Here is a 25,103-nt window from a genome sequence, read left to right on the forward strand (position 1 = left end):
AATTTTTCTTTGGAAGCCTGAGGAAAAAAATACTTAACTTTTAAATCTGTAACACTTAAAGCTAACCTAACAAAACCAAGAATGAAAAAGCTGCTGACTTAAGTAACAGTTTTGAAGATTTAGCTCCATGTTCTAGTATTTAAGCTTTACACCGTCTTCAGTATATTTTGATGAGTATTACTTGATTATAGTATGTTGAAGTAATAATGGATATGTAATCCCTGTAATCACATTTAATTGAAAATTAAAAAACTATTTTGGGCAGACATGTAGACATAGAAAATTTTAAAACAGCTTCCCAGTTTCAACAGGGAAACAGCCCACATCCTGGGCTGCATGAGGAACAGCATTGCCAGCAGGTTGAGGGAGGTGATCTTTCATCTCTGCTCACGCCTGGTGAGACACATCTGGAGTGCTCAGTCCAGTTCTGGGCTCCCCAGGACAAGAAGGATGTGGACATACTGGAGGGAGTCCAGCAAAGTGCCATCACACAAAGAAAGGCTGAAAAAGCTATTCAGCCTGGAGAAGAGAAGGCTCAGGGGGATCTTACCCATGTGTACAAATACCTGAAGGGATGGTGTGAAGAAGAAAGTCAGATTCTTCTTAGTGGTGCCCAGTGAAAGGGCAAGAGGAAATGGGCACAAATTGAAACACAGGAAATTTCATTCAAATGTAAGGAAAAAGCCCCACTTTTTTATCATGAGTGTGGTCAAACATGGGAACCCATTGCCCAGAGAGCCTGTGGGGTCTCCATCCTTGGAGACATCCAAAGCCTGACCAGACACAACCTGAAGCAACCTGCTCTCACTAACCTGTTATTTTTGTGTGCAAAGATATGGAAACTGCATAAAATAAACTTAGCTAAGCTTTTGAAGTGTATTAATTTATAAAATACAAAAGCTCGCACATGGATTAGAGAAATCAGTTAATTAAAAACACATTAGTGTTGATGAGCCTGTCAGCTTTAAGTTGTAAAATTTTAGTTTCAAGGGCTTTCAGATGCATCACTGAAGTCTCCTATATAATGAGATTAACAAAAGAAAGTTTCTGAAGTTTCAAAACCTATGCTTCATTTGTTTACGCACTAAGCATTTAGTGATGTTAGAAGAACTTTTGAATAAATTTCAACCAATTACATGTTATTTGTAGTTGCTTTAAAACTAATAATACTTACAAAGATCCCAAGCTAGAAAATAAAATTTAAAAAGTAAGATTTAAAAAACTGTCACATCCCAAAACCTTGCCACAGGGTCCAATTTTTTTCTGTATTTCTGCAATCTTACACAAAATTTATTCTCGTTACAGCTTTGCCACATGATATGAAGCTATTTTAGTCTTGTCTCAAAGTAATCTGCAATCCCTAACTTGATTTTTCAAGTCTACTCTGAAGATCAAGTGAGTTTTATTAAACAAAACCTGTAACTTACCTTCCCAGTATTTCCAGTAATTCTGCTATGCCATTGTGATGTTCTGTTTCATAAATAAACCTAAATAAATGAAAAGTTTTACTCAGTTACTGCTCAATAGAGATACAAATGTAACACCAAAGTCCCCATCTAACATTACAGGTAGCCTTAATCTCCCAGATTTTAGTCACTCAGTAAAAACAATAGAAACACATACTGGAAAAGAAACTTTGTGGTAACATAAATCAATAGCACAACAAGCTGCTTTCAGCCTTCACACTTGCTCACCCTTTTCTACCACATTTAACAAAGCAGCATGCACTTGAGTTTTCTCCAGTAATCATGTTCTATGCCATTTTAGTAACACAAAACTGAACATGGCAAACAATGCTTTCAATATTAAAATAACACAAGAGCATCTGGCATAATCAAATACCACGACTCAGCCTTCTATAGTGCATGCAAGCACAAGGTGTTCAAACAGTTGCTACTTATGGATCTAAAAAGCTCTTTGGCATTACAGACTTTGGTGCATAGAAAAAGCTCTGTAATAAACAGAGGAAGTAAAATTTTCCTGAATTTTCTTTTGATAGAGCACTGTAATTTACCAGGCAATCACCTTTCAAGGCTTCTTCCCAATTGCCTAAGTATAAATTTATTAGGAAAGTTCTATGCACAGCTTTAAGTATTTTGCAAATAGTTATAAAAAATTATGAGAAAATAATTCCATTCATTAGAAAATATTTTTCTATTTGAAAATTTGTCATAGACTGACATATTAACCGCTACTTTTAATACAGAATATTTGATGTGACGCTTTTTTCCTCCTTGAAGACCCTTTCTATACAATTCAGGACAATAATTCCAAGCAAAACTAAAAGACAATGATACAAAAAGCTTTGGACTGAATTAACAGGAACATACCAGTTTAACAATTTAAAAAAATATATATTTTACATTAGGGGAAAAAAAAAATACTAATGTACTATTGAGGGAGAATTAATGCAAGTCTGGTCAGTGACCAAAAGACAAATAAAGACCACACAGTGCTTTGGTAAGCACCATAACAAACTGATGACTTGCAGGAAAAAATATACAAGGAAATATTTTGAAAAATTCTACCCATACTTTAAGAGCTTATCATGAACAATCCACTAATTCAAGACAGAAGCTGAAACAACTTTCCTCCCTGGTGCTCATATCCAGGAACACTGATTTACATTTGGATGCAAAATGTTTCAACTTCTAGCTCCTAAATATTATAAAACAAAATGAAATTTTCTGTTTAATTTTCATACCCCACCCCCCGCTACAACTTGGTAGAGAAAGGTACTCTCTACAGTGCAAATATATAATCTGCCATACACATTTCAGACTGAAAACATATTTTTCTACAAACTATTACAAAGTTGATCTAATGACCAGAACTTTTCTTAGTCTTTCTAAAGCCCTGCACCAGAACTGTCTGTGTTTGAAGACTTTGCTTCCATTATCCCTGAAAGTAAAGTGCAAGAAGTGGCAAATAAAAACACTTTTCAGAAGTGCATTATAATATGCTATGAAGCTGTTGTACCATCTGGCTCAGATATTTTACAAAATTATGCATTTTGCAATTCATTTAATAAAATCTATACATGGTGAAAACAGTTTACATCTTTGAAAGATAAGCCTGTACTTCTTCCTTAGGACATACTGGCTCTTGATACCTCCAGTCAAGAGCAATTGTCTGCCAAGACACTGAAGGCTTACTAATTATTTTAAAGTAGCCCTTCTGTATCTCTTCTAAAGGCTTACTTGTTACCACTGTGGGGGCAGATAAGTTCCCTCTACAGCTGGTACTGATGGGTTCCATTCATGAGATGGCACTGAGTATGTGGCAGCTTTTTGCTATTTTCTTAAAACATCATACATTCATTTTGGGATTAAAATAACAGTGGCAGAGAAAAAGGGAAGCATGATGGTAGGAGCGTAAAACTGATACATAATATAATTATTTGTAGAAAATAGAAGCATACCGAAACAAAAAGACTATAAAAAAAAGGCACCACAATGTTGCATTCACAGTCAACAGTGGCACTAAAACCACTGTTCTAAAGACTTTTGGTAATACAGTGGATTAATTTTTCATCTTTATGTCTTTTGTATCAGGGATAATACTACAGTTTATGCAATTAAAAAAATATTTCACTAGCCCTAAATTAGTTCTGAGGAAAGAAAAGGCAGTAAATATTTTCCTGCAAGCAACTTCCAGGTCTCTCAGTCATTTGACTTGAGCCCAACTTCTGCATTATGAAGAACTACATTTTCTTAAGACTGTAATACAAATACTACTACCCAACAAGAAAAAAAAAAAGCCTTACAGATTAAGATACCAAACCACCCAGTGACTTGCATACAAACTCAAATTTCAGCTGTCAAATTTATGCTGTGTGCAAGACTATCCTAATTTAAATCTCTCAGACTGGTATTAATTATTGTTAGATGTAGTAAGTTTATACTCAATATTGCTAAGAACTTAAAAAATTGCTAGCACTGTCAGAGTATTTTTAGTTTTATACCTGATCACATGCTCCATACGACAAAGATATCAACATACCTATAAAATATATTATTAATTTGCTTCCGGATGTAAGCTCTTAGGCCTAAGAATTTCCCATATATTCTGTGAAGAGTTGTTTTAAGAAAATCTCTTTCACGAGGATCTTCACTGTCAAAGAGCTCTAAAAGCTGTAAAGAAGGAAAACAAGAGATGCACTTTACTTGAATCTAATGCATTGTAAAATAATTTAGAGCTTTAAGTTAAAAATTCTTTTTTACCTCACCTGTAATACAAACTTCTGATCAATATATTTCTTTGCTATATTAGGTTGGAAATCTGGAGATTCTAAAAACCTTAAGAAAAATTCATAAACAAGCTGAAAAAAAAAAATCAATAAAAATAGTATTAGTCTTTTAAACTAGGAACCATCTTATAAGCAGCACATTAACAAAATTACTAATTAGTTACTCAGAATCACACTGGTTTTATTTATATTCATTTATATACCACACAGTAAAAGCTTTGCTCTTGCTCTCCTTACAAAGAACAAGAACTTAAGGTTCTTAAAACTGCACCGAAATTCTGCTGAGCTCCATCACTAGATTTTACTCAAATGACATACAGTAATCTAATATTCACCATGCCCAGAAGTACAGGTTTTGAAAATTCTCTGTTCTCCTCTGTTTGTTGTGGTACCTCTGAAAGCCTGAGTTGTGCCAGAGTCCGATCAAAGCATTCATAGTGAAAAACTGAAGCTCTTTTAAAATCACAGCAGTTACATCTGTACCACAGAAACAAGCCTTTAACCTCCAATACACTAACTGAAATTTTTAAGAAAGTTATCAGTTTAAATTCAAGAAATATTTTAAAGATTGCAAAGAACTGTAATTTACTTGAGATAAACACATAAATGAAACAATTTAGAGTCAACAAACAATTACTTTGTGTCAAAATTTTGTTAAACTATGACTTCCTTGTCTTCCTCAAATACCTGTAGATGAGGCCATGCAGCTTCTAAGGTTGGTTCATCTTCCTCTGGATCAAATTCTGCTCCCGTTGGATTGGAAGATGGTGGTAATGTTCGAAACATATTAACTGCAAACTGAAATCACATGTGTCCTTAAGAACTATGAAATAAGTGAATGATTAAAAAAAGATTTCAAAGATGGTTTTGACTAAGAATTCTTTACATGACCTATTTTAATTAATATTTGCAAAAATACAAGCTATATAACCCAGTAGTTTAAACAAAATTATGAAGTACGTTCATTGTTCTTTAAATATCTCTAAGTTGGAGAACACTTTTCCATACAGTACTCTTTAAGCACAAACCCACCTTCAGGACATGTTTTATGAGGATATTGCTCTGATCTCTTTATACATACACGTTTTAAAAGCCCAAGCAAATGTATATTAAATGCTTACACAACCATTTTTTATATATACACTTTACAAGGCCTTGCAACAAACTGCAAAAGTGGAAGTCAGAAGCAGAGATACAAAACCAAGATTACTTGTAACTGTTCTTCTCTGTAAAACATTACCAGTTTCATTTCACACTGTTTACACATAAGGAAACACTTCAAAACCAAATTCCTCCCTCCCTCTCTTAGTGGTATTTCTCTTAAACCACCTACCTGACATCACGGAGGCATTGACTGGGGAGAAATGCACATCCTAATCCTCTAATCTTTCACTTAATTTGATTTCTCAAACCCCTGAAAACCATTTAACATTCTCATGGAACTGGAGGAGACTACGAAGATTAATGGCTTTTCAAGTTGTCGACATATACACAGATAAATTATTTCTGCATTTCCAAGTGCTTGTCTAGATGCACATTCGTACCATGTATGAACCAAAATAGTACTCTTCACAAACCCCTTTAACATGAAGAGAGTTTCAAAGTCTCTAATAAAGACACAAAACCTGTTCCCTGTCATATGGACAGAAAACTTTTCAATGAGGTCCTGTTGTGAGCAAAACAACCTCATCACTAAATACATGTAGCTTCAATTTTTTAAAAATAAAAAATATATTATCAGAAACACTCACATTTCTATCAGTTTATACAATCCATATAACCGTATAGTAAAGCACATGTGTAGGCTGAAAAAAAAAGCTTACGTGATTTTGGGGATAAATTGAGCACACATTCTCAAAAATAACCTTACCTAGCATGGTGCAAAGATTTAAAAGATCTGCAGTATCCTAAATTCTCCACTCAAAATGATAGCTAGCAGCTGGCTTCTCCATGAAGAAGAAAGGAACAACTAGCTAGTGATTCAAATAGTTGCTCTCGCGCCTGAGGAGTTAATGATTAAAACTTATTGAGCAAGTTGGAGGAATACGTTTCTGTTTTGTGCCAGTAGGAAAACCTGAAAAAGCCTTTGTATATGCAAGACAGCTATGGCTGTTAGTACAGAGAAGAGACTAATTCCTCAATTCCACTTGTAGTCCAGATATTAGGTAGGGCAGACATTGGTAGGAGGCAACCGAATTGCTGAGCAATCAGAAAAGCATAATCTATTTAGCCACCTAAGTGCACCCAATAGAGACTTTCTTGTTCTATTTTATTGCTTACTCATTATTAAGCCAGTACCAAGCAGTCTAAACTTATTTTTGTACAGAATAAAAAAAAAAAAAAAAAAAAAAAAATCAGTATATGGTCCCAAACTGCCTCGACTGCTTCAAAATGATCCTCTGAGACAAATACCTCAGTCTCTCAGCAGCTTGAACACATTGCAGAAATGATGAGAAGACTGCCAAAATAAAAACAGAGTGGTGTACTGTCCCAACCCTTCATAACAACTGAGTATGTTAGGCTCCACTAAAGAAATTATCTTCAAGTCTATTCCTACTTACAACATTAAAGAAATTCCGCTTTCAAATACACAGATAATTCTGTACTTTAAAAGATATAGAGATATTTTGACGTAAATTTTGGTTTTCTCATGAGAATGGTGGCTATGCTGAATGGAGAGCTACATTCTGCACAAAACTGACTTAACAAATCAGCTGCAGCTGGCTATGCAGAGCTTCAGCATAAGGAATACACATAGTCCATTCTAAATATGTACCACAAGTACTGGTAAGAGTTAATCTACACATGTTATTGATATTCCATTGCAGTAGCAGATTGGAGGTGTCTTTTTGCAAGTATTTAGGGGAAAATCTGAGAAAACATTTCCTAAGTCTGGCAAAGTAAGAGACAACAGGGCAGAGAAGCTGATTTGCCAGGAAAAAGGAAATTCTTTGCAAAAGGCTACATCACCAGGAGCAGCAGAAACATTTACACAGCCTTTTCAAGAAAACCAATACTTGGCTCAGCAAACACGCCAGTTCAGGGCATCTCCAGGACCAGCTAGCAAAAAACCTCCCACATTACTCCATTGGAACTTGCACTGAACTGAATGTCTTATTTGAAGATGCAAAAGAACATTTTATTTACTTCATCAGCTGAAAGGTTCTTATGTTTTCAACAAGTGTATAACACAGTTCAATTCAAGGAAAACACCCTAAACCCTAGAAGTTTGAGTTTGCTTATAATGTAGCTATTCAGAATGCAAAGTCTACTCCAATACTACATTTTAAATCTATTCTTTATGCCATAGTTTCAGTCTTTGTTATGTTCAAATTCCATCGCAGACAATCGCATGTGCCATACAGACATTTTTATTGTTTTCTCAGGTTTTACTGAGTGGTGGGATTTTTTTTTTCTCCATATTTGGTTGGTTTGTCGTTTTTTTGTCATCTCTTTTTTAAATAGCATCAAAGCTTTCTTGCTGATAATTGGAAGATTACTTGAAAGCTCTGACAGATTAAGCTGTCTCAGCTTAAAGATGCTACTTTGCAGAGGAATGCATTCTATCCATCTTTGTTGGGATTCTGGGAAGAGAAACAGAATGTCATGTTTCCCTCTCCATATTCTGACTTCTCATTAACACCTCCATTCGCAGTTTAAAATAATGCTGTGAATTACCTATTAACTGGCAGGGCTAAGGAGCATATGTATGTGCCGTCCTGCCACCTCACATCTGACAGATGGCAGAGCAGACAGTGGGAGGCAGTATCAAACTGCATCAGCTAAATCTGCAAGAATTACATCATATTCCCATGAAGGAAAAGTCATGCTCATGCTCTGTTTTTCTTCAGAATATTCCTTCATTTCAGCAATGGAGATCTAAGTCTGATACAGACTGAGACTGGTATATCAGAGTAATTACTATTTCAGAGAATTAAAAGCAAAGCTGAAATATCTTTATGTTCCCCTTTTTAAAAGCACGGACATCAAGCAACTAACAACCTCCCATCTTTGTTTAAAAACATACTGTGACAATTTACAATAATCAATGGACTTCCAAGAAAACAAACACAGGAAGACTGGACTTGAAATTTAAAACTTGCTAAGGTTGCTAAGCAAATGGAAGAATAATCAGCATTTTTTAAGATGAGAAAGTCTCTGGCTCTTGCTATAAAGAAGAAAAGTTGCATCAGGTAAGGTGTTAGGTACAATGTTTTATAGTTTTTATTTTTGAGAACATCAAACAGAAGAAGTTAAACCCCAAAACTAGAATAATTTGTTCTACGAGCACAATGGAACCAAATCAGGCTTCATTGATCTGTTATGCGTTTTAGATCCTTGACCAACAGAACACAAAACTGCTCAAATCAACACCTCTCAGTGAGAGCACAAACTTGAAACTCTCATCTATTAAGCCATTGAAATTTAGGAAAATTAACAATGAAGTAATATCCGTGAGATCTTTATGTTCCTGTCAAATAGCTGATCTTTTCCCTAACATGCCAGCCTTTTGCCCAAACAGACAAGACATAAGCTGCAAAGCCTAATTTCCTCCAAGGCCAAATTCCCATAGAAGTACTAAGTAAACACAGCATAACTTCAATATATCCCCTCCCTCGCTCCCCCTGCCTCTCAAAATTATGAAGTTTGAGTCTTTATGAAAACTGAGCTAGTGTGCCAAAATTCTCTCTGTGCTGTTTGCACTCACAGTAACTGATTCCAAAGAATATAACTTACAAGGATGGGAAAACAAAAAAAAAAAGGAAAAGTATCAACCTGGATTTTTACTGTTTCACAGGTATGTTTGCTGTAACGGTACTTACACACTCCGTTTTATAGTGGCCCATTTTGTATTACACTGGAGAGTATTTTCAAGGAAGTAAGCATCAGAGATACAATTACATATTTTCTCTTCCCTTCTGCTGAGCAGCCTGAGTGCAGTCTAATATGAACAGCTCTGAATGACAAGCTATATAATGTGAAAGTCTGCGCCTTCTATATTCACGTGATTAAAGCCATCCTAATAGCTAAATAGAGCCACTAGTAGTACACTTCTATTCACAGTAACATCTTTTACTCTAGACCAAAGATCAGAATAAAAAAAAACCCAGAAAACTCTCAAAGAAAAAAAAAAAGAAAAAAAAAATCAGCCTCCCCATTTGTATACTCATGTATGTAATTTCACTTGCATAATACATGAAAAGTTGCAGTGAAAACTGCTTCAGTTGCTGAAAATACCTAGTTATAAAATTAGATCTGTTCCTATATATTATCAATTTAAAAAGTAATATTAGCCTATATGCTTCACAAAAATGTTAATTGACCACATACGAGTACTTTGTCATAATCACCACTATGGAAATTATTCTCAGCACTAAAGAAAATAAGTAAGCCATATTTATACAAGCTTTTGATCTACCTTCTCAGAACACTACAACCCTGAACCTCCACATCCAGTACTGTCCTAGCCTCCTCTCAGCAACCTTCAATACCCTCTGGCTGGCTAGCTGAGGAAATTAATATTCATATTGACATTCATTTTCATTTTCACTTAAAACAGATACAATGCAGATACTGCCCATCCTGTCCTGAGATGGAAAGCGGCATTAATTTGGGACTGCATTCTACATAGCTAGCAATTCTCACTAAGTTCTACAAAACTAATACCCTACATGTCTGTGGTTCTGACAAACTAGTGCACAACAGAACATTCTCATAAAGCCCCCTTTTCTTCAAAAGTCAGGCTAAAAAAAGTATAGATTTGTAACAGATGCTTTTGATCAAAAACCCTAAATTTATTATTTACAAGATTTATTTAGACATTTGACTACATGTCACAGTTTTTAGAAGGGGTAACTTCCTGCTCTGAGGCTAATCAACTCAACCTCACTATGTTAAAACTGAGAAATGGAACTTGTTATACAAGTGTTTAATAAAAACATTTCCTTTCCCATCACATCTTTTTTTACAAATGGCAAAAGGAATTTGAAGGACATATCAGTTGGCTCTCTGAGGAAGAAAGAAACTCTTGGATCCACTCTATAGAATAACATTAAATCAATTTTAGAAATTAGTTCCTCATGTATTTTGAAAAGCAGACCTATGATTAACATTAAATAACTGAACTAAGCCACCAGATTAATATATAGCTTAAAGACAAGACCTTACTATAAATTAGCACAGGACACTTGAAGAAAAAAAAAAAAAAAGAAGGGTGAGGGTAGGGTGGATGGACATGACACGAACACTAGAATTATAAAGAATGAAGAAGAATCAGATTATAAGGTAGATGCTTCTCTTGTCAGAAAGAAAGAAGATTTGAAACTAGTGGAAAGGAAAAAATATTATTTTATTATTATTGAACAGGTAACTTGTGAAATTCACTGCCCTAAGTGTTTGGCCCACATAATGCTAACAAAACCAAAGATCATACACTCACATATGCATATATATCTCTATATACTCATACATAAATGAGTAACCTCCAAATTGTGAAGATCACCAGAATGGAACAATGAAGTCCTAATTCCTATGCCAGCTACCAACTCCACAAACTTTCCAAACTCAAACCGCTCTCAAATTCAAGATCACTCATAATTTTACTGAAAACACTATTCCTTATTAATATAATTCAGTGGCAGTAACAGCACACATCTTATGAATGTCTCTTGGAAGAGTCTTCAAGTACAAAAAGACAGATTTCTTTTTCCTTAAAATCCACATCAACTCAAATCTACTGCTAGAACTTAGCAAAAGTGCACCTCAATCTACACATACATGCCTGAAAGAAAGAAGCTGATAATACTGCTGCAGGAGGAATACAGTTGTTTCAGAATAGATGACCAAAAGAAAACTGTTCCGTAAAAGTAGCCTAAAAAAACTGCTATCCAAATTTAACCTCAAAATGCTAGTCCAGGTGCCTTCATTGACAGTGTCTATCACAGCACTGTGTAAGTCCCATGCAAGGAAAACCCACACCCTTTAGAACACTGCACATAAAAAGCATTTTAAATTCACTGAAAGACTTCTCAAACAGATGCTGCGTGCTCCCAGTGAAACACTGGTGATTAAGGCAGCAGCCGAGTTCTGCACCAAGATTTATTAAACTGACTGAAGTGCAGACTTTATTACCACTAGTTGCATCGGAAAGCAAAGAAAGTATATATTCTCCTCAGTCAAATGTATTCTGGCCATAACTGTTTGATGGAGGAAGATAATGCAGGCACACAAGGCAAAAGTTACGAAATTATGGGCAGTTAAGACTTCTTATGCAGAGCAAACACTGATGTCTGATGTAGATACTCAAGAACTCATCATGAACTTTTTACCTAAATGAAGTCTCAGCAAGCTTATTCTCTTTCATCAGTGTCAAGTATTCAAAAACAAGCAATGAATTAGCAAAAACCAGAGATATAAATAAGCTATCAAAACATGGGAAAAGCCATGATCTCACATCTCCTCATTAACCATCCTCAATGCTTCGTGTACATGTTTGACATCTAGAGTTGTATGTAATCCTCACACACTCAGAAGTTCTCATGAAAATAACTTCTGTATCAGTAAACACTTCTGGCTGATTTAGATAACAAGCACTCTTCAGAATAAGCAACATCTTTCATACTATAAATCCTTATGATCTTTGAAGAAGCTTCAAAGTCTCTGATTTGTAGGAGGACCTCAAAATTTGACTGAGTTCATATTTATGTTAAAGATGCACCATTTTCTTATCCTCTTGAAAATTCAGCCCAAGATGAATTTTTCCCATTTTTTTTCAGGAAAAACCACCATGTCACACACAGCCAAGAGTTTCCTGTAAGCTTAGTAGTCAGCTATTTTAAAAGATTTTTTTTTCTGTTCTCAGTGTATTGCAGACAACAGCTACAAGGACTGAGACCTCAACTCAACTGCTACTCCAGACAACTGGTGTCTAGTCACCACAATGAGAGCTGAAAGACTCTCATAGTTTTATAGCTGCCTCCTCCAGAGCAGACTTAAGCACATAAAAAAAAAATAAACTAGGTCTAGCTGGCTAGGATGTGGATAGTGAGCAGGGAGAAACAATGCAAGTCTGAACAGTTCACATAAGCATTCTGCTGGAACAAGCTACCTACCATCCTCTTTACTGATGTCTGACACTTGTTCTTACCTCTGAATACAGAATAAAAATCAGTCACTGGTACTGAATGGGATTACATAAGATTAAGTCTAAAGCTTGCACAGGTGATCTTCATTCTAATCTTCTCCTCCCCTCCAAATTTTCAGGTTTGTAATTTACATGCTTTTTTTTTTAACAGCTAAACATATTTAACTTTCCTCCCTTTTTTCATAAATGCCTAGTCCAAAGAGAGATTGGGGTGGGTGGGGGGCAATCCTATTTTTTTTTTTTTTTTTAATACAGAATTTCATTTTTACAATCTCACACCATAATTTACTTCTGCTTCATGTATGTGTCTAATTTCTGTCTTAGAAAGAACAGGAACCAACACTAGCAATGAGATGTAAAAGCACTGTTAACATTTTGCAGATGTGCAAACACAGTTGATCTTTTTTGAAGATTTCTTTAGACAAAATGATACAGCTGAAGAAGCAACTGTGAATTAAAAGAATTCAAAATAGTTTTCATTGTTAAATCACTTACCATATGTACTACTTCAGGGTAAATAGGTTCTGTAATCACATTGCGATTGTGTGTGATATATTCTACCATTTCACTTAAAGCTGCTCGTTTTACTTCCTTCCACTTTAGGTCACTTAGTGGATCAGAAACAAAGTCAAAAAGTACACAACATTGTCGTAACTTCTGGATAAAAAGCTTTTCTTGATCAGCAGGAGGAACATCTGAAAAGTGAAAATAACTGGTTATAAATTATATTGTAAGTGGTCTTTACTCTTCTCCCCACTTTTATTTCCCAAGACACAGGCATAGCAATGTTTAAGACTACAAGTGAACTTTTTGAATCTTCAAAACAACTTTCAGGAATGTAATGGTCCAGAGTATGAACCCCAGTAAAATCTACTGTATACGGCAGGACAATTTAACAGAACTGTAAGAGTGATGCATACTTGCCTTTGCCAGAAATAGGTACTGCATGGAAAAAATAAATACTTGAAAAAAATGTCTGAAGGAATTCCCCAAACAGCTCAGTTTGTGTTAAAAAAAAAAAAAAAACAAACAAAAACAAAAAAACCCCAAAAAAACACAGAAATATTCTGGTTTTACTATTTGATATAAATGGGTAGATATCTTTAGTTTCTGCAAGAGATTTAAGCCAGAGCCATTTTTTTTAAACCTGGCAGATACCACCTCAAAGTCAATTTTTATATCAAGTGCCTTCTACAACACACCAGGCTGCAGTAACCACATCTCGGCACAGGACAAGTAGTCAAGGTGTTTTAAACTTCATTAACAGAAGTAGTTAAAGAAACTGGAGCAACACACTTAGGATCTTCAACTATTTGGTCAATTTATAACACTATTTTCACATGTACAAGTTTTAGACTTGCATCATCAATCTATTCAAGCACTTGCAGGAGTCTGTCTGGTTAACTGTGGCCAGTATTGCAAACTGGCCTTCTAGAAAAGACCATACCTTAATCACCAAGGTGAACACAAAATACGAAAAAAACCCCCAAACCAGTAAATTTTAAAACAAATTGAGTAAATACCTCTTTTGGTATCTACTCATTGTTCAATTATTGCTCAGATGCAGCTGATAAGAAACTATTTTGATTTCTTTCTTCTGTGATACCTATTAAAAATATTTCACAGGCTTCAGATATCCTGAGACCAGACTTCCTCATCTTCAATAACAAAAAAAAGAGAGAGAATATTTATACTCTTTTGGTAACACTCTAATTCATTGTCTGTATTGTTGTTATACAGACACTTAACCTTTTGAGACAAAGGTTGTCTTGCCTTATATAGCCTTTGTGTAGTGGTATTTTTATTGTTTGGCAAGGATACCTAAGTTATAAAAAAAATTCTACAGTTTTTACCTCCCAGTTTTCACTTCCTGTGCTTTACATCTTAACCCTCTCTACTGATCTTCTACAACAAAGTATTTAGTTCTTGCATATGAAGTGAAATTAGACTGCTGAGTTCAAACTTCATACATAGAATCGATAAGCAAGTAAGCCAGCACTACTTTTGCCATAATTATTTTCCAAAATAATGAATCTTGAAAAAATTAAAAATATACTCACATTGACAGAAAAAATATCAATTATAATATGAAACTAAAGTAAGTCTAAATCACAGAGTTCAAATACAGAATCATGGAAGGGTTTGAGTTGGAAGGTGCCTTTAAAGATCATCCAGTCCAACCCCCCTGCAAGGAGCAGGGACATGTAAGAGTTTAAGTTTAGGTTACTGTTAAGAAAGAAATAACACTAGACTGGTGTTTATAAATATTTGCATGTTGACAAATTAAAATACCTCCCATGGCTAACATTTCAACAGTTATAAAACAGAAGTTATGTCTTTTAAATTCTACAGAGCTTTAGCCTTGATACCACAAAATACTGCATGTAGCTTTATTTTTTGCTTAAGTAGTCCCATGAGCAGTTAAGATGACTGGTGCATGTGAAACTACAGACAGTAGTTTCACACAGTAAAAACTTCCAGGATCAGGACCTTAACACTAAAGTAACTGGCCAGAGAGGAAGCAGTATTGTATTTTGACAGCAGCAAAATTTCATGTTCAAGTAAAATGGTCACATACACACAGCACTAAGCTTAAGACAAGAAATGTGAACTAACCATAGAAAGCTTGTGTAAATTAACACCATAACACACTTTATGTTTCTGCATAATGAGTTTTTTATTGTTAGATATGAACTGCTACGACATTAATAGTATGTTAAAAAACAGAGTTAGACTAGATTGCCTTTGTAAATATTTCTGTAGTTTTCTCCCACTTCATCCAGTTGATGACTTCTCTCTTTCCTTAGAGTAGCATAAAACGCTAAGAAGTTTTTAAACACAAGCAGCAAGCGCTACCATCAAACAAAGGATTTCAGCGGTACTACTGAATACAAGCACATAGAACCTAACACATGCACATACAGCCTAATAAACTGAGTGTCTGTCAGATATCTACAGTCAAGTTAATTAGTTAAATGCAATGACTTGCTCTCCTTTAAGTGCCTGACAAACTTCTCCTTAAGGTAACAAAAACTGGACTAGTTCCTCCCTCCCCAAGAGAAGTCGCCTTTAAAAGTATCTTTTGTTATAATAAACTTAGAGGACGTATTTGGTTTAAAATAGCTGGCAATTTCTTTTTTTCTTTCATGTATAGTGAATTGATATGAAGATTAATTCTTAAAAAAAAATAGCCCTGAATTAAAAGGTAGTATACATTGAAGAAATCATAACCTGTTACTGACATCCCTGTCACCAAGACATCTGGGACAGTGAAGACTTCGAGAACTAGAAAGTGCTAAATGACAGGTGTCCCTGAACAGAGCAACAACTTTCTGGCAAATAAACAACTTTCCGGCAAATCAAAATTCCTGTCCACGGTTGTGAACAAACTGAAGGTACTTTAAGTCACACAAATTTTGTGTCTTAATACACATGCTTTTGTCTATTTGGATTAAAAACTACGGCAATGAATGATTTCTCCTGAAAAAGCAGTACTTAAACAAGTAGTCTGCATACTGAAAGCCAGCCAAAGTTATGGCCTGGACGTGAAGAGTCTCAGATGTAAAAAGTGGTGGGAGTGGTTGCTTTTTCCCAATTAACTGTAAAATGGAAAATGGTTCAACCTGAAGTGTAACAACACAATTTCACTTCGGGATACCGTGCTGTGAATGTACACTCCACAAAATCCAAAGCCTAAATAGAGACACTCCATACGTCTCCACATAGAAGTACAGTGATTTACAGTACACTAACCTGAAGGGAGAGAAAGCATTAGAGCTGTAATTACTACTAATCTCAGAAATTAAAAGACCAACAGCTAAGAGGGTCAAGAAACAACCTCAGAAGACAAGCCATTTTGAAATGGCTTAGCTATTTTAAGTACCTCAGTCATCCTTGTTATTCTAGTGGACCGAGATACTCTTTAGAAATAACATGAGGTTCTCAGTCTGTATAAGGAACTGTGTTTCGTTTGTTTCAGTTTCTTTCCCCCTCTAGGAATACTCATCAATAGCTTTCAAATATCCGGACCTCAATCTCTTGTGGTTCTTGTCTGGTGTACTTGCCACCAAATCAAGATCATCCCTACTTTTAAGGTTTGAAATGACATTTTCAGTATGACAGAAAATAAAAGGTGGCTAAGAAGCTGAGTTGAGTAGACTTTTTGTGCAGAGAATGTATGCACACCTGCAGAGCAACTCCAAGACACCTCGAGATGTCATTTATCCTCTGCCACATGCCAGGGACTATCTGGCTACATTCTTTCAGTGAACTGCATAGTGACTTCTGCATCACCTTTCACTTCAATTAAGCAATAACCCCCAGCTTCCAATTGCTCAAGTTACCTGACACAGCTGAAGAGAGCACCATTAGGTAAAAGTTTCCACAGTTCAGCAATTCTGGTGCTCCATTCCCCAATGACCATGGGAAAGCCATGGTTATTCAGAAGCTACTCCTCACAACTTTCCAAAACTGACATTTGGAGCTATTCACTGAGCAATGTTTTTTAAAACCAAACCTAGCATGCCTCCCCCCAATCAAGACAAAAAAAAAGCCATACACAACGCCCTCCCACCTCCTCCATTTGCTAGCCACTATTTACATTGTTTTCACAGAACTTGTTTCTAAACAGCATCACTGATATTTATTAAATCCAAACGCTTATCCCTATCAGTAAGCACACTTTAAATGAGTACTGTTTCTCGTCTCCTACTGGAACAGCAGCATAGTTTTTCAGAATCGCAGAGAATTTCAATCTTACAGTTGGACTGGATGTCCAACAATTCCTGACACAGATTTACACAAATATTGTAATAGTGTATTTTATGCCTAAATCTGCATTTTTTAATCCTACTGTCCTTTTTGTGAAATAGAAAAATATATTAGGAAAAAAATATCAAAAGAAGGTACTGATAGCCAGGTATGCCTGAGGGATCAGTTTTTTGTCTTGTTCAGGTTCTTCAGAGTTTCTTTCCTTCTGATCCCAGGATAAATCTTAGATCAACTTACACAACCAACATACAGAGACACAAGCTGTACCACTTCTATTTTAACAGTATTGACACAGAAGTAACTATTCAGTTTAGAATCTTCAATATCATCTTATACTACGGCCTTGCCACAAACTTGTTGATGAGTATAAAATGTTTCTTTCCTCTGTATAAGTGATACCAGCTGTGCTTTTATTTTGAGATTAAATCCACCAGGACCTCACTCCGCAAAAGGCAGCATTTTCAGTCTGTATTTCAGTTTGAAACTGCCAGGGAAAGACCAGGCACTCAGCTATCGACTGCCTTAGCAGAACACAGACGATCAGTTGTGAAAGTTAAAATTTAAACAGTTGACTTTGTATGAAAACAGATTCCTTGGAAGCTTCAGATATGTCTCCAGCTGTTCTTACTGCGAGTTAAAGTTAAATGAGCTTACTACAAATGAACTTTTCACACTGGTAATTGTCCTCCCTTTGTGCTTTTTTTGCTTCTCAGCCAGGCTGTGGCATCATTCTGCACCCAGGACAGTCTATAGCACCCTGGGAAATCACAATTTTAAGGTACAGCATAGCTAAACAATTAAAACATATTCTAACAAATCAAGATTTGTACTGTCTTCATATTAAAACAACTTTTGCTTGGCTGAAGAAAATTAGAACTAGAAAAAGTAAAAATAAATCAGAAAACACTGAAGTTCAGTTCTTAAGTGCCTGAACATTATGTTCAATATTGCATGATACGTTAATATTTTCTGCATTGTAGGACTGCAGAGAACTTACTGTTCTCTGGGTAGCATTTTTTACAATCTGTTAAATACAAAAATTACATTTTTAGTTTTGTATTGTACTTGTGGCATCACTGGGCACTGATGATAGGGAATGGATCAATCTTTTTCACAGAAGCCCATTTTTCTATGACAACAGTGTAATTTAATAGTTGCTGAATGGAGGACGAAAGGCAAGGCAGGGTAAGTGGGTGACCCAGCGATGTCACACAGAACAGCTGTTTTCTAGTACAGATCAGAACTGAAATAAAGCTAGAAGTTTAAATTTTTTAGGTCATGGCCTGACAGGAAGAACAGTTGATAAAAATTCTACTACAAAACACAATTCCTGGTCAGTAAAACTCACTATAATTTTGAAAGCAGAAAACAAGAGATATGGTTGATCATTTGCAGAACATACATAGAGAAGATAAAATTCATCTCAGTTGTGTGGGTACTTTCTTGCTTATTGTCGTAGTTCAGCCCCGACAGGGACCAGACTACGCAGTCTCTCTCTCTCACTCCCCCCACTCTCCAAGAGAATAGGAGGAGATTTGGCAAACAAAAGAAAACCAGAAGAAAAAAAAACAAACACGTGGGTTGAGATTGAACAAAAAGTAAATTTAACAGTAATGACAGAAGAAAACAAAACAGTGATGGAACACAAATACAGTACAATAGCTCGCAACAGATCTCCACATCCAGTCTCTTCCAAGTAGCAGGGAGACTCCCTTCAGCACCCTCCTCACTTATATACTGAGCATGACGTCAGATGGGATGGAATAGCCCTTTGGCTAATTTGGGTAAATTAACCCCAGCTGTTAGCTAATTAGTTAACTATCCCAGCCATAGGGGCTACCAGCTTCAGTTCTCCACCCAGCTTAGGTAAATATTAACTCTATCCTAGACAGAACCAGGACACTTATAAAGACTCAGCAGAGGTACTAGTTTTGCCCAGCTGACAGCTCCCCATTTCATTAAAAGAAAAATAGCTTTTCTTTTCTTTACAACTGTCAGATACCCATAGCTACCAGACTATCTACACACACATCAGGAAGGGAAAAAAAAAAGTTCTCATTTTAAATAGGCAGGTAGATTTTTTTTTTTTCTTATACAGAAACACAAACAGAGGTTTAAGTCAAAGAATACACAGATCACCATACATAGGAGGAGCATGTGCAAAAACAACATAATAGAAAAAAAAAGACAAACTAAAAATCAAGTATATTGATAACATGGTCATTTCTGCTCATCAAAAGCAAGTATTAGTATATTTCAAATTTGACGTCCAAAAAGAAATAGCATTAAAGCTTTAGTGAAGCTTCGTAATTTGCACTATGTACTTGTACCTCAACACAGCCTGCTTTCTCAGACATTTCAGTTGATAGTACCATGGCAGCATTTTTCCAAAGAATAAGCAGAGCTCAGTATCTTGAGTAAGAGAAATGCAAGTTGCCAGACACGAAGGCAGAGAGACTGCAAAGTATGGGAAAAAGGACATAATGTATTGAAATATGGATTTAGCAGAATTAGCACTTTTTCCAGAACTAGGAATTAAATCCTTAAAGAGAGAAGAACATAAGAAAGTCTCAGAAAACCAGAAAAAAGACCACAAAAGCTTGTCTAACATTTGATAAAATTTTATTTTAAATATTTACCTTCTTTTGAAACTCTTGAATTACTGTCTTAATCTCAAGCAAGGAATACCTTTCTGGGTTACAGAACTTATTTTTTATTGCATTTCTATTATGTGACAGACTCATTACAGTTTTCACTGATTTTACCAAAACCATTCCTACAATAATTAACAGTACTTAGAGATTATACTCTCCCAGTTAACAGCACTCTATCCTAGTACATGCTATTGGAAATAAGTGGGTGGCGCAAGGAAGAAACCTTCCAACTCATACATGGCAAAGTTTAATTAAAGATATTACTTCTAGCAGCACTTAAAAATAAATTTGAGGATACAAGAAAGTACTATAATTATATACAATATGCAATACATTTTACACTAAAACTAGCAACCCTGGGAGTGGGAGTTTGGCTGCAGATAACTCAAAGCAGGCAAGATATTGTTGTATGCATACAGTGGACTAGAAAATACATAAAACATATTGCTGTTTATATTGTTTTATTTGGAACATTATTGATCCTGTAAAAGCATTTCCCTGCCAAAAGAAACGCTTAAAACAAGAAAAACGACCACAGCAATCAAAGCCACAGGAACAGTCATGGAAAAAAACAGTGCTTGTATTAAACTCAAGAGAGCATGATATATAAACATTTTAAGTGGCACAGAAGAGGAACAAACTTCCTCTCTTTATCTCATTAATGAAGATAAAGGGGTCCACATGTAAGTGATGTGAAGTGTCATAAAAGAACGCAGGCTTACTCCAAAAGAACTGAGCTGTAAGTTTAAGGTCCTTCTCTAACTACCATGTATTATATCTGTAAACATTCCTATGGAGTAGTTCTCAACAACTTTTTTTTTTTTAAGCAGTTAACACAATTCCTATCAGAAACAGGACACTGAAGATTAGACGGACTTTCAGCCTGATCTACAACAACAAAGCCAAACAATTCCTGATTAATAATTAAAAATATTTTACTGGTAGTTAGAGCTTCCATAAGAATTATCAGAAAACATTTACTATTCCAACCAGCTATTATCATACTAAAGTTGTATTGTTCAAGGCCAGTTAGAAGGTGAGCTGAGAATAGTAGCGGGATGCACAAGGGAAGGTCCCAGTATCAAGCAGTACTCGTACAGTGGATTGAAACTTCCACAGCATGACCCTCATCTGCATCAGCTGCCTTTATCCAGCACCATGATGCTCAGTAGCAGTCCAGGCACTCAGGAGAGGGGCGAAATGAGAACCAGCTGTAATTACTGGCTATGTTCACTCCTTTGCTTTCAAGGAATTGAGTCACTGACAGAAATACCTTTTGGCTGTTCTTCAGATAGCAAAAATTTGTAATTGGAAGTGTTCATTTCCCTGCATTTGGAGAAACTGCACTGTTCCTAACGTTTCCTAACCCACATTCAGTAATGCACATGAAAAAGACTAGCACCCAAAATATAACTACTTCCACATACATATTGACAGAAAATAAGGTTTAAAATCAATGCTTAAAATCATACATATGTAGCACATTTTCTGCCTAAAATTCAAAAGCAAGCTGTATTTTACTTTAAAATAAAGTAGGTTAAATTTTTGGACATACAAGTAATCCAGTGGTTTTACTTAAAGACGCTTTATTTCCAGGGGGGGGAAAAAAAAAAAAAAAGTCCTGGTTAGTAGTAAACATTCAAGCTTTATGTTTTCAATAAAGCAATAGCACTGATGATCTGTGCTGATCTGCAGTCTGGATCTAGCCATAATTCTATGTAAGATAAAACAGTTATTTCACCTATGACAGCTTGTGTATGAAACTAGTCTTAATCACAAGTGAGGAGGGGGGAAGCAGAAGAAAGATGTTGGAATTCATTAAGCAGAATGGTACACAACATTTAAAATTTGCAGTTTCCACATAAAGAAATCTCTTGGCTAAATTTTCATTCAAATTGGTGGCTTTTCATTGGATTATGAGTCTTTTAAAGCAATATATTCTTCCATGTAATGGAAAAAAAAATAAGGGCTGTTAGAATCTAATTAGTCTGATAATGGCTCATTTAACAGCAAAAAAAAAAAAAAAACCACCAAAAAAAAAAAAACCAAACCAAAAACACCAAACCAAAAAGCCACCACCCAAAAAACCTACCAGCTTCAGTGAGCCTGAAATGAATGTGAAGCAGAAGTTTGTCAGTCCCAGAGTGAAGCTCAAAACAGGTGCTTCACAACACTAATCCCCTTCAAAAGCTCCAGTCCTTGGGGAATCCAGTGCTGAAGGCTATTGCTGGTGGCAGCTATCTCCTAACTACAAGATTACACTGTGGTTTGAGGGTAGAGAAACTAAGTAATAACATTGAACTGTCAAAGATTTAAGACGGGATATTTTAAGGACTGACTGGTAATGAAGTAGAAAAAAAGCCTGCTGTCATTTCATAGTATTTGACATATTTTTTACATACTAAACAACCTGAGGCACTGAAATTACTTCCAGTAATATCTTTTCCAGGTGTACATCATAAGTCTAACGATGATAAAAGTAGATCAACAATGAATAATCTGTGCATCTGTGGTGGGTTGACCCTGGCTGGATGCTCTATCACTCCCTCTCCTCAACTAGACGGGGGAGAGAAAACATAGTGAAAGGCACACAGGTTGAAGTAAGGACAGGGAGAGATCATTCACCAATTACCATCACGGGCAAAACAGATTCAGCTTGGGGAAAATTAATGTATTACCAATCACATCAGAGTAGGATAATGAGAAATAAAATAAAATCTTAAAACACCTTCTGCACACCCCTCATTTTTTCCCAGGCTCAACGCCACTCCTGATTTTCTCTACCTCCTCCTCCCCTGCAGCAGTACAGAGGGACAGGGAATAGAGGCTGGGGTAAGTTCATCGCATGTTGTCTCTGCCACTCCCTCCTCTTCAGGGCAAGGAGTCCTCATACTCTTCCCCGGCTCCAGCATGGGGTCCCTTCCACAGAAGACAGTCCTCAACGAACTTCTCCAACGTGAATCCTTCCCACGGGCTGCAGTTCGTCATGAGCTGCCCCAGCGTGGGTCCCTTCCACAAGGTGCAGTCCTTCAGAAACAGACTGCTCCAGCATGGGTCCCCTGCAGGGTCACAATTCCTGTCAGTAAACCCGCTCCAGCCTGGGCTCCTCTCTCCATGAGGCCACAGGTCCTGCCAGGAGCCTGCTCCAGTGTGGGCTTCCCACAGGGTCACAGCCTCCTTCGGGCACCTGCCTGCTCTGGTGTGGGGTCCTCCATGGGCTGCAGGGGGACAGCCAGCCTCACCATGGGCTGCACCATGGGCTGCAGGGGAATCTCTGCTCTGGCACCTGGAGCACCTCCACCCCTCCTCCTTCACAGAACCTGGTGCCTGCAGACTGTTCCTCTCTCATATTCTCACTCCTCTCTCCAGCTGTAGTTTCCACACCCCACCTCTTCTTAAATACATTATCCCAGAGGCACTACCACCATCACTGATGGGCTCGGACTTGGCCAGCAGTGGGTCCGTCTTGAAACCGGCTGGCATTGGCTCTGGCGAACACAGGGGAAGCATGTGGCATCTTGTCACAGAAGTCACTTCTGTAGCCCCCCTGCTACCAAAATCTTGTCATGCAAACCCAATACAGCACCTAATTATCTAATGATTGTTAGAAAGTATATGAAAATTTAAAAATGCTTGAAAATACATATGTAATAACATTTAAGAGAAATAAGAATTTTTAGACTACATTAAAATGTTTAAACATAGAAAGTGAAAAGTAAAAGTGATAATTTCAAAGGCAGTGTACCATAAAGAGGAAATAGAAATGCTTATACAGGAAACGACAAGTGAAACAAGCCGAAATGGACTTGAGCTGATGAAATAAAAATTCCACCTGAAAATTAGGGAGAAAAATGACAGGGAGGATAATCAAATAGACAACATAAGAAAAAAAACCTGTCTTAACACAGTAAGAGAGAAACCAAACAGCTAAAGAATTCTCAGCAGAGCTTTCTGGCATACATAGAGTTAATATGACAGCATAATCTATTTTTAAATACAAAGCACTTAGCAGAAACCCAAGAAAAATCCTCAGTTTCCTAGCCCTTCCAGTGTACTTCAATCCATTCTCCTAGCATAAAAACAAGCTTATTATGCAACATGTTCAACTGCATTTGAAAACTTTAACATTATTTTTAAATATGAATAACAATCTCTGAAAAAATTAAGCACTACTGTGGTGAGACCAGACTTCAGCTACTTTACAGAACATAATTCAAGTGCATGGTGTAATTCAGAAGAAGATTTTTACTAAGTAAATTGAGGAAATCCATGAACCACTGAATAAACACCGCCACTTTGGATGCTGGTTGAAATAAGTATCAGCTAATCAAGGCTAACCACCTGCTGTAAGCAGAAGTGCTGTTTCCTGAAAAACACCCAAACTCCATACACCAGCCTGTAATTCTAGTCAGATACCGCTCATGAGTGAGTAACTTGCCAACGTTACCTGTCACACATCTACAATAAAGTGTAATTCAATGAACAATCAACTGCCAAAATGTAAAATAACTTGGTTACTTCCCCAGAGCATATCAGCCTGCTGCTGCTTCTCCTCACTGCTCGTACACAAGTCTAAACCCCGGGGGTCACTGCTTGCTTTCTATTGGATGCTTTTGAATGACAAAGTAGGTGAATCTAATGATGACATTTAGAAAAATTAACAACAGATATCACAAGAATTCATTAAAGAATGCATGAAAAAAAAAAAAAAAAGCCCTCCATGGTTTTCTACAAACTCAAGTGTTTCACACCCTAATGCAACCTAAACTAAATGCACAGCCCCTGTATAAAAACTCTGGTTAAGTTAAAAGCGCAACTGCATGTACGTTCCAGTTTGCCTGAAGGTAACATTTATTTTTAAATCAACACAGACTTCCATTTTCATTTAATCCATTTCATTGATGACAGCACTAAATCAGCTTTCTAAATACTCCATTCTCTTTAAAACTAGAAGTAGCATGAGAAATACGTTAAGTCTTTTTGGAGAAGCCTATTCACAGGGAGGGCTTTAACAGTGCACATAACTCTTAGCCAAGATGAAAACTAAGGTTGATTGATAACTAAAATAGTCACAAATTGCCATACAGCATTAAAAACTCCAGCAGTTATTACAAGATTTGCACAAGTATCACCAAACACCACCAGGACTTTTCCGTGGTTTTCTTGAGAGCAATTTCTTAATAAATTTCAACAGACAGTAAGTCCCATCCCCTGTGTGGGGGTTTTCCTTTGTTTGTGGATTTTTTTGGGGTAAAGGGGGGGAAAGGGGTGTTTGGTGGTGGTTTTG

The 25,103-nt window shown here is 36.4% G+C and overlaps 1 protein-coding gene across 4 annotated transcripts in view; it reads right to left on the bottom strand.

Annotated features, from left to right (window-relative positions):
* The window catches only part of PPP2R5C (protein phosphatase 2 regulatory subunit B'gamma), an 85,986-nt gene that overhangs the window by 19,404 nt on the left and 41,479 nt on the right, over positions 1–25,103 (bottom strand). For 3 of the 4 annotated variants that reach the window (XM_086750257.1, XM_086750261.1, XM_086750259.1), the window contains 5 exons: positions 12,888–13,087; positions 4,937–5,047; positions 4,229–4,321; positions 4,003–4,133; positions 1,428–1,487 (listed from right to left, as the gene is read on the bottom strand). In XM_086750257.1, coding sequence (XP_086606383.1) covers positions 1,428–1,487; positions 4,003–4,133; positions 4,229–4,321; positions 4,937–5,047; positions 12,888–13,087 — 595 coding nt within the window. The remainder of the gene's footprint in view (positions 1–1,427; positions 1,488–4,002; positions 4,134–4,228; positions 4,322–4,936; positions 5,048–12,887; positions 13,088–25,103) is intronic. The other variant, XM_086750258.1, reaches the window with a different exon arrangement.

Source organism: Chlamydotis macqueenii, chromosome 5 (assembly GCF_036417535.1).
Source record: "Chlamydotis macqueenii isolate bChlMac1 chromosome 5, bChlMac1.mat, whole genome shotgun sequence".
Classification (NCBI taxonomy): Eukaryota; Metazoa; Chordata; class Aves; order Otidiformes; family Otididae; genus Chlamydotis; species Chlamydotis macqueenii.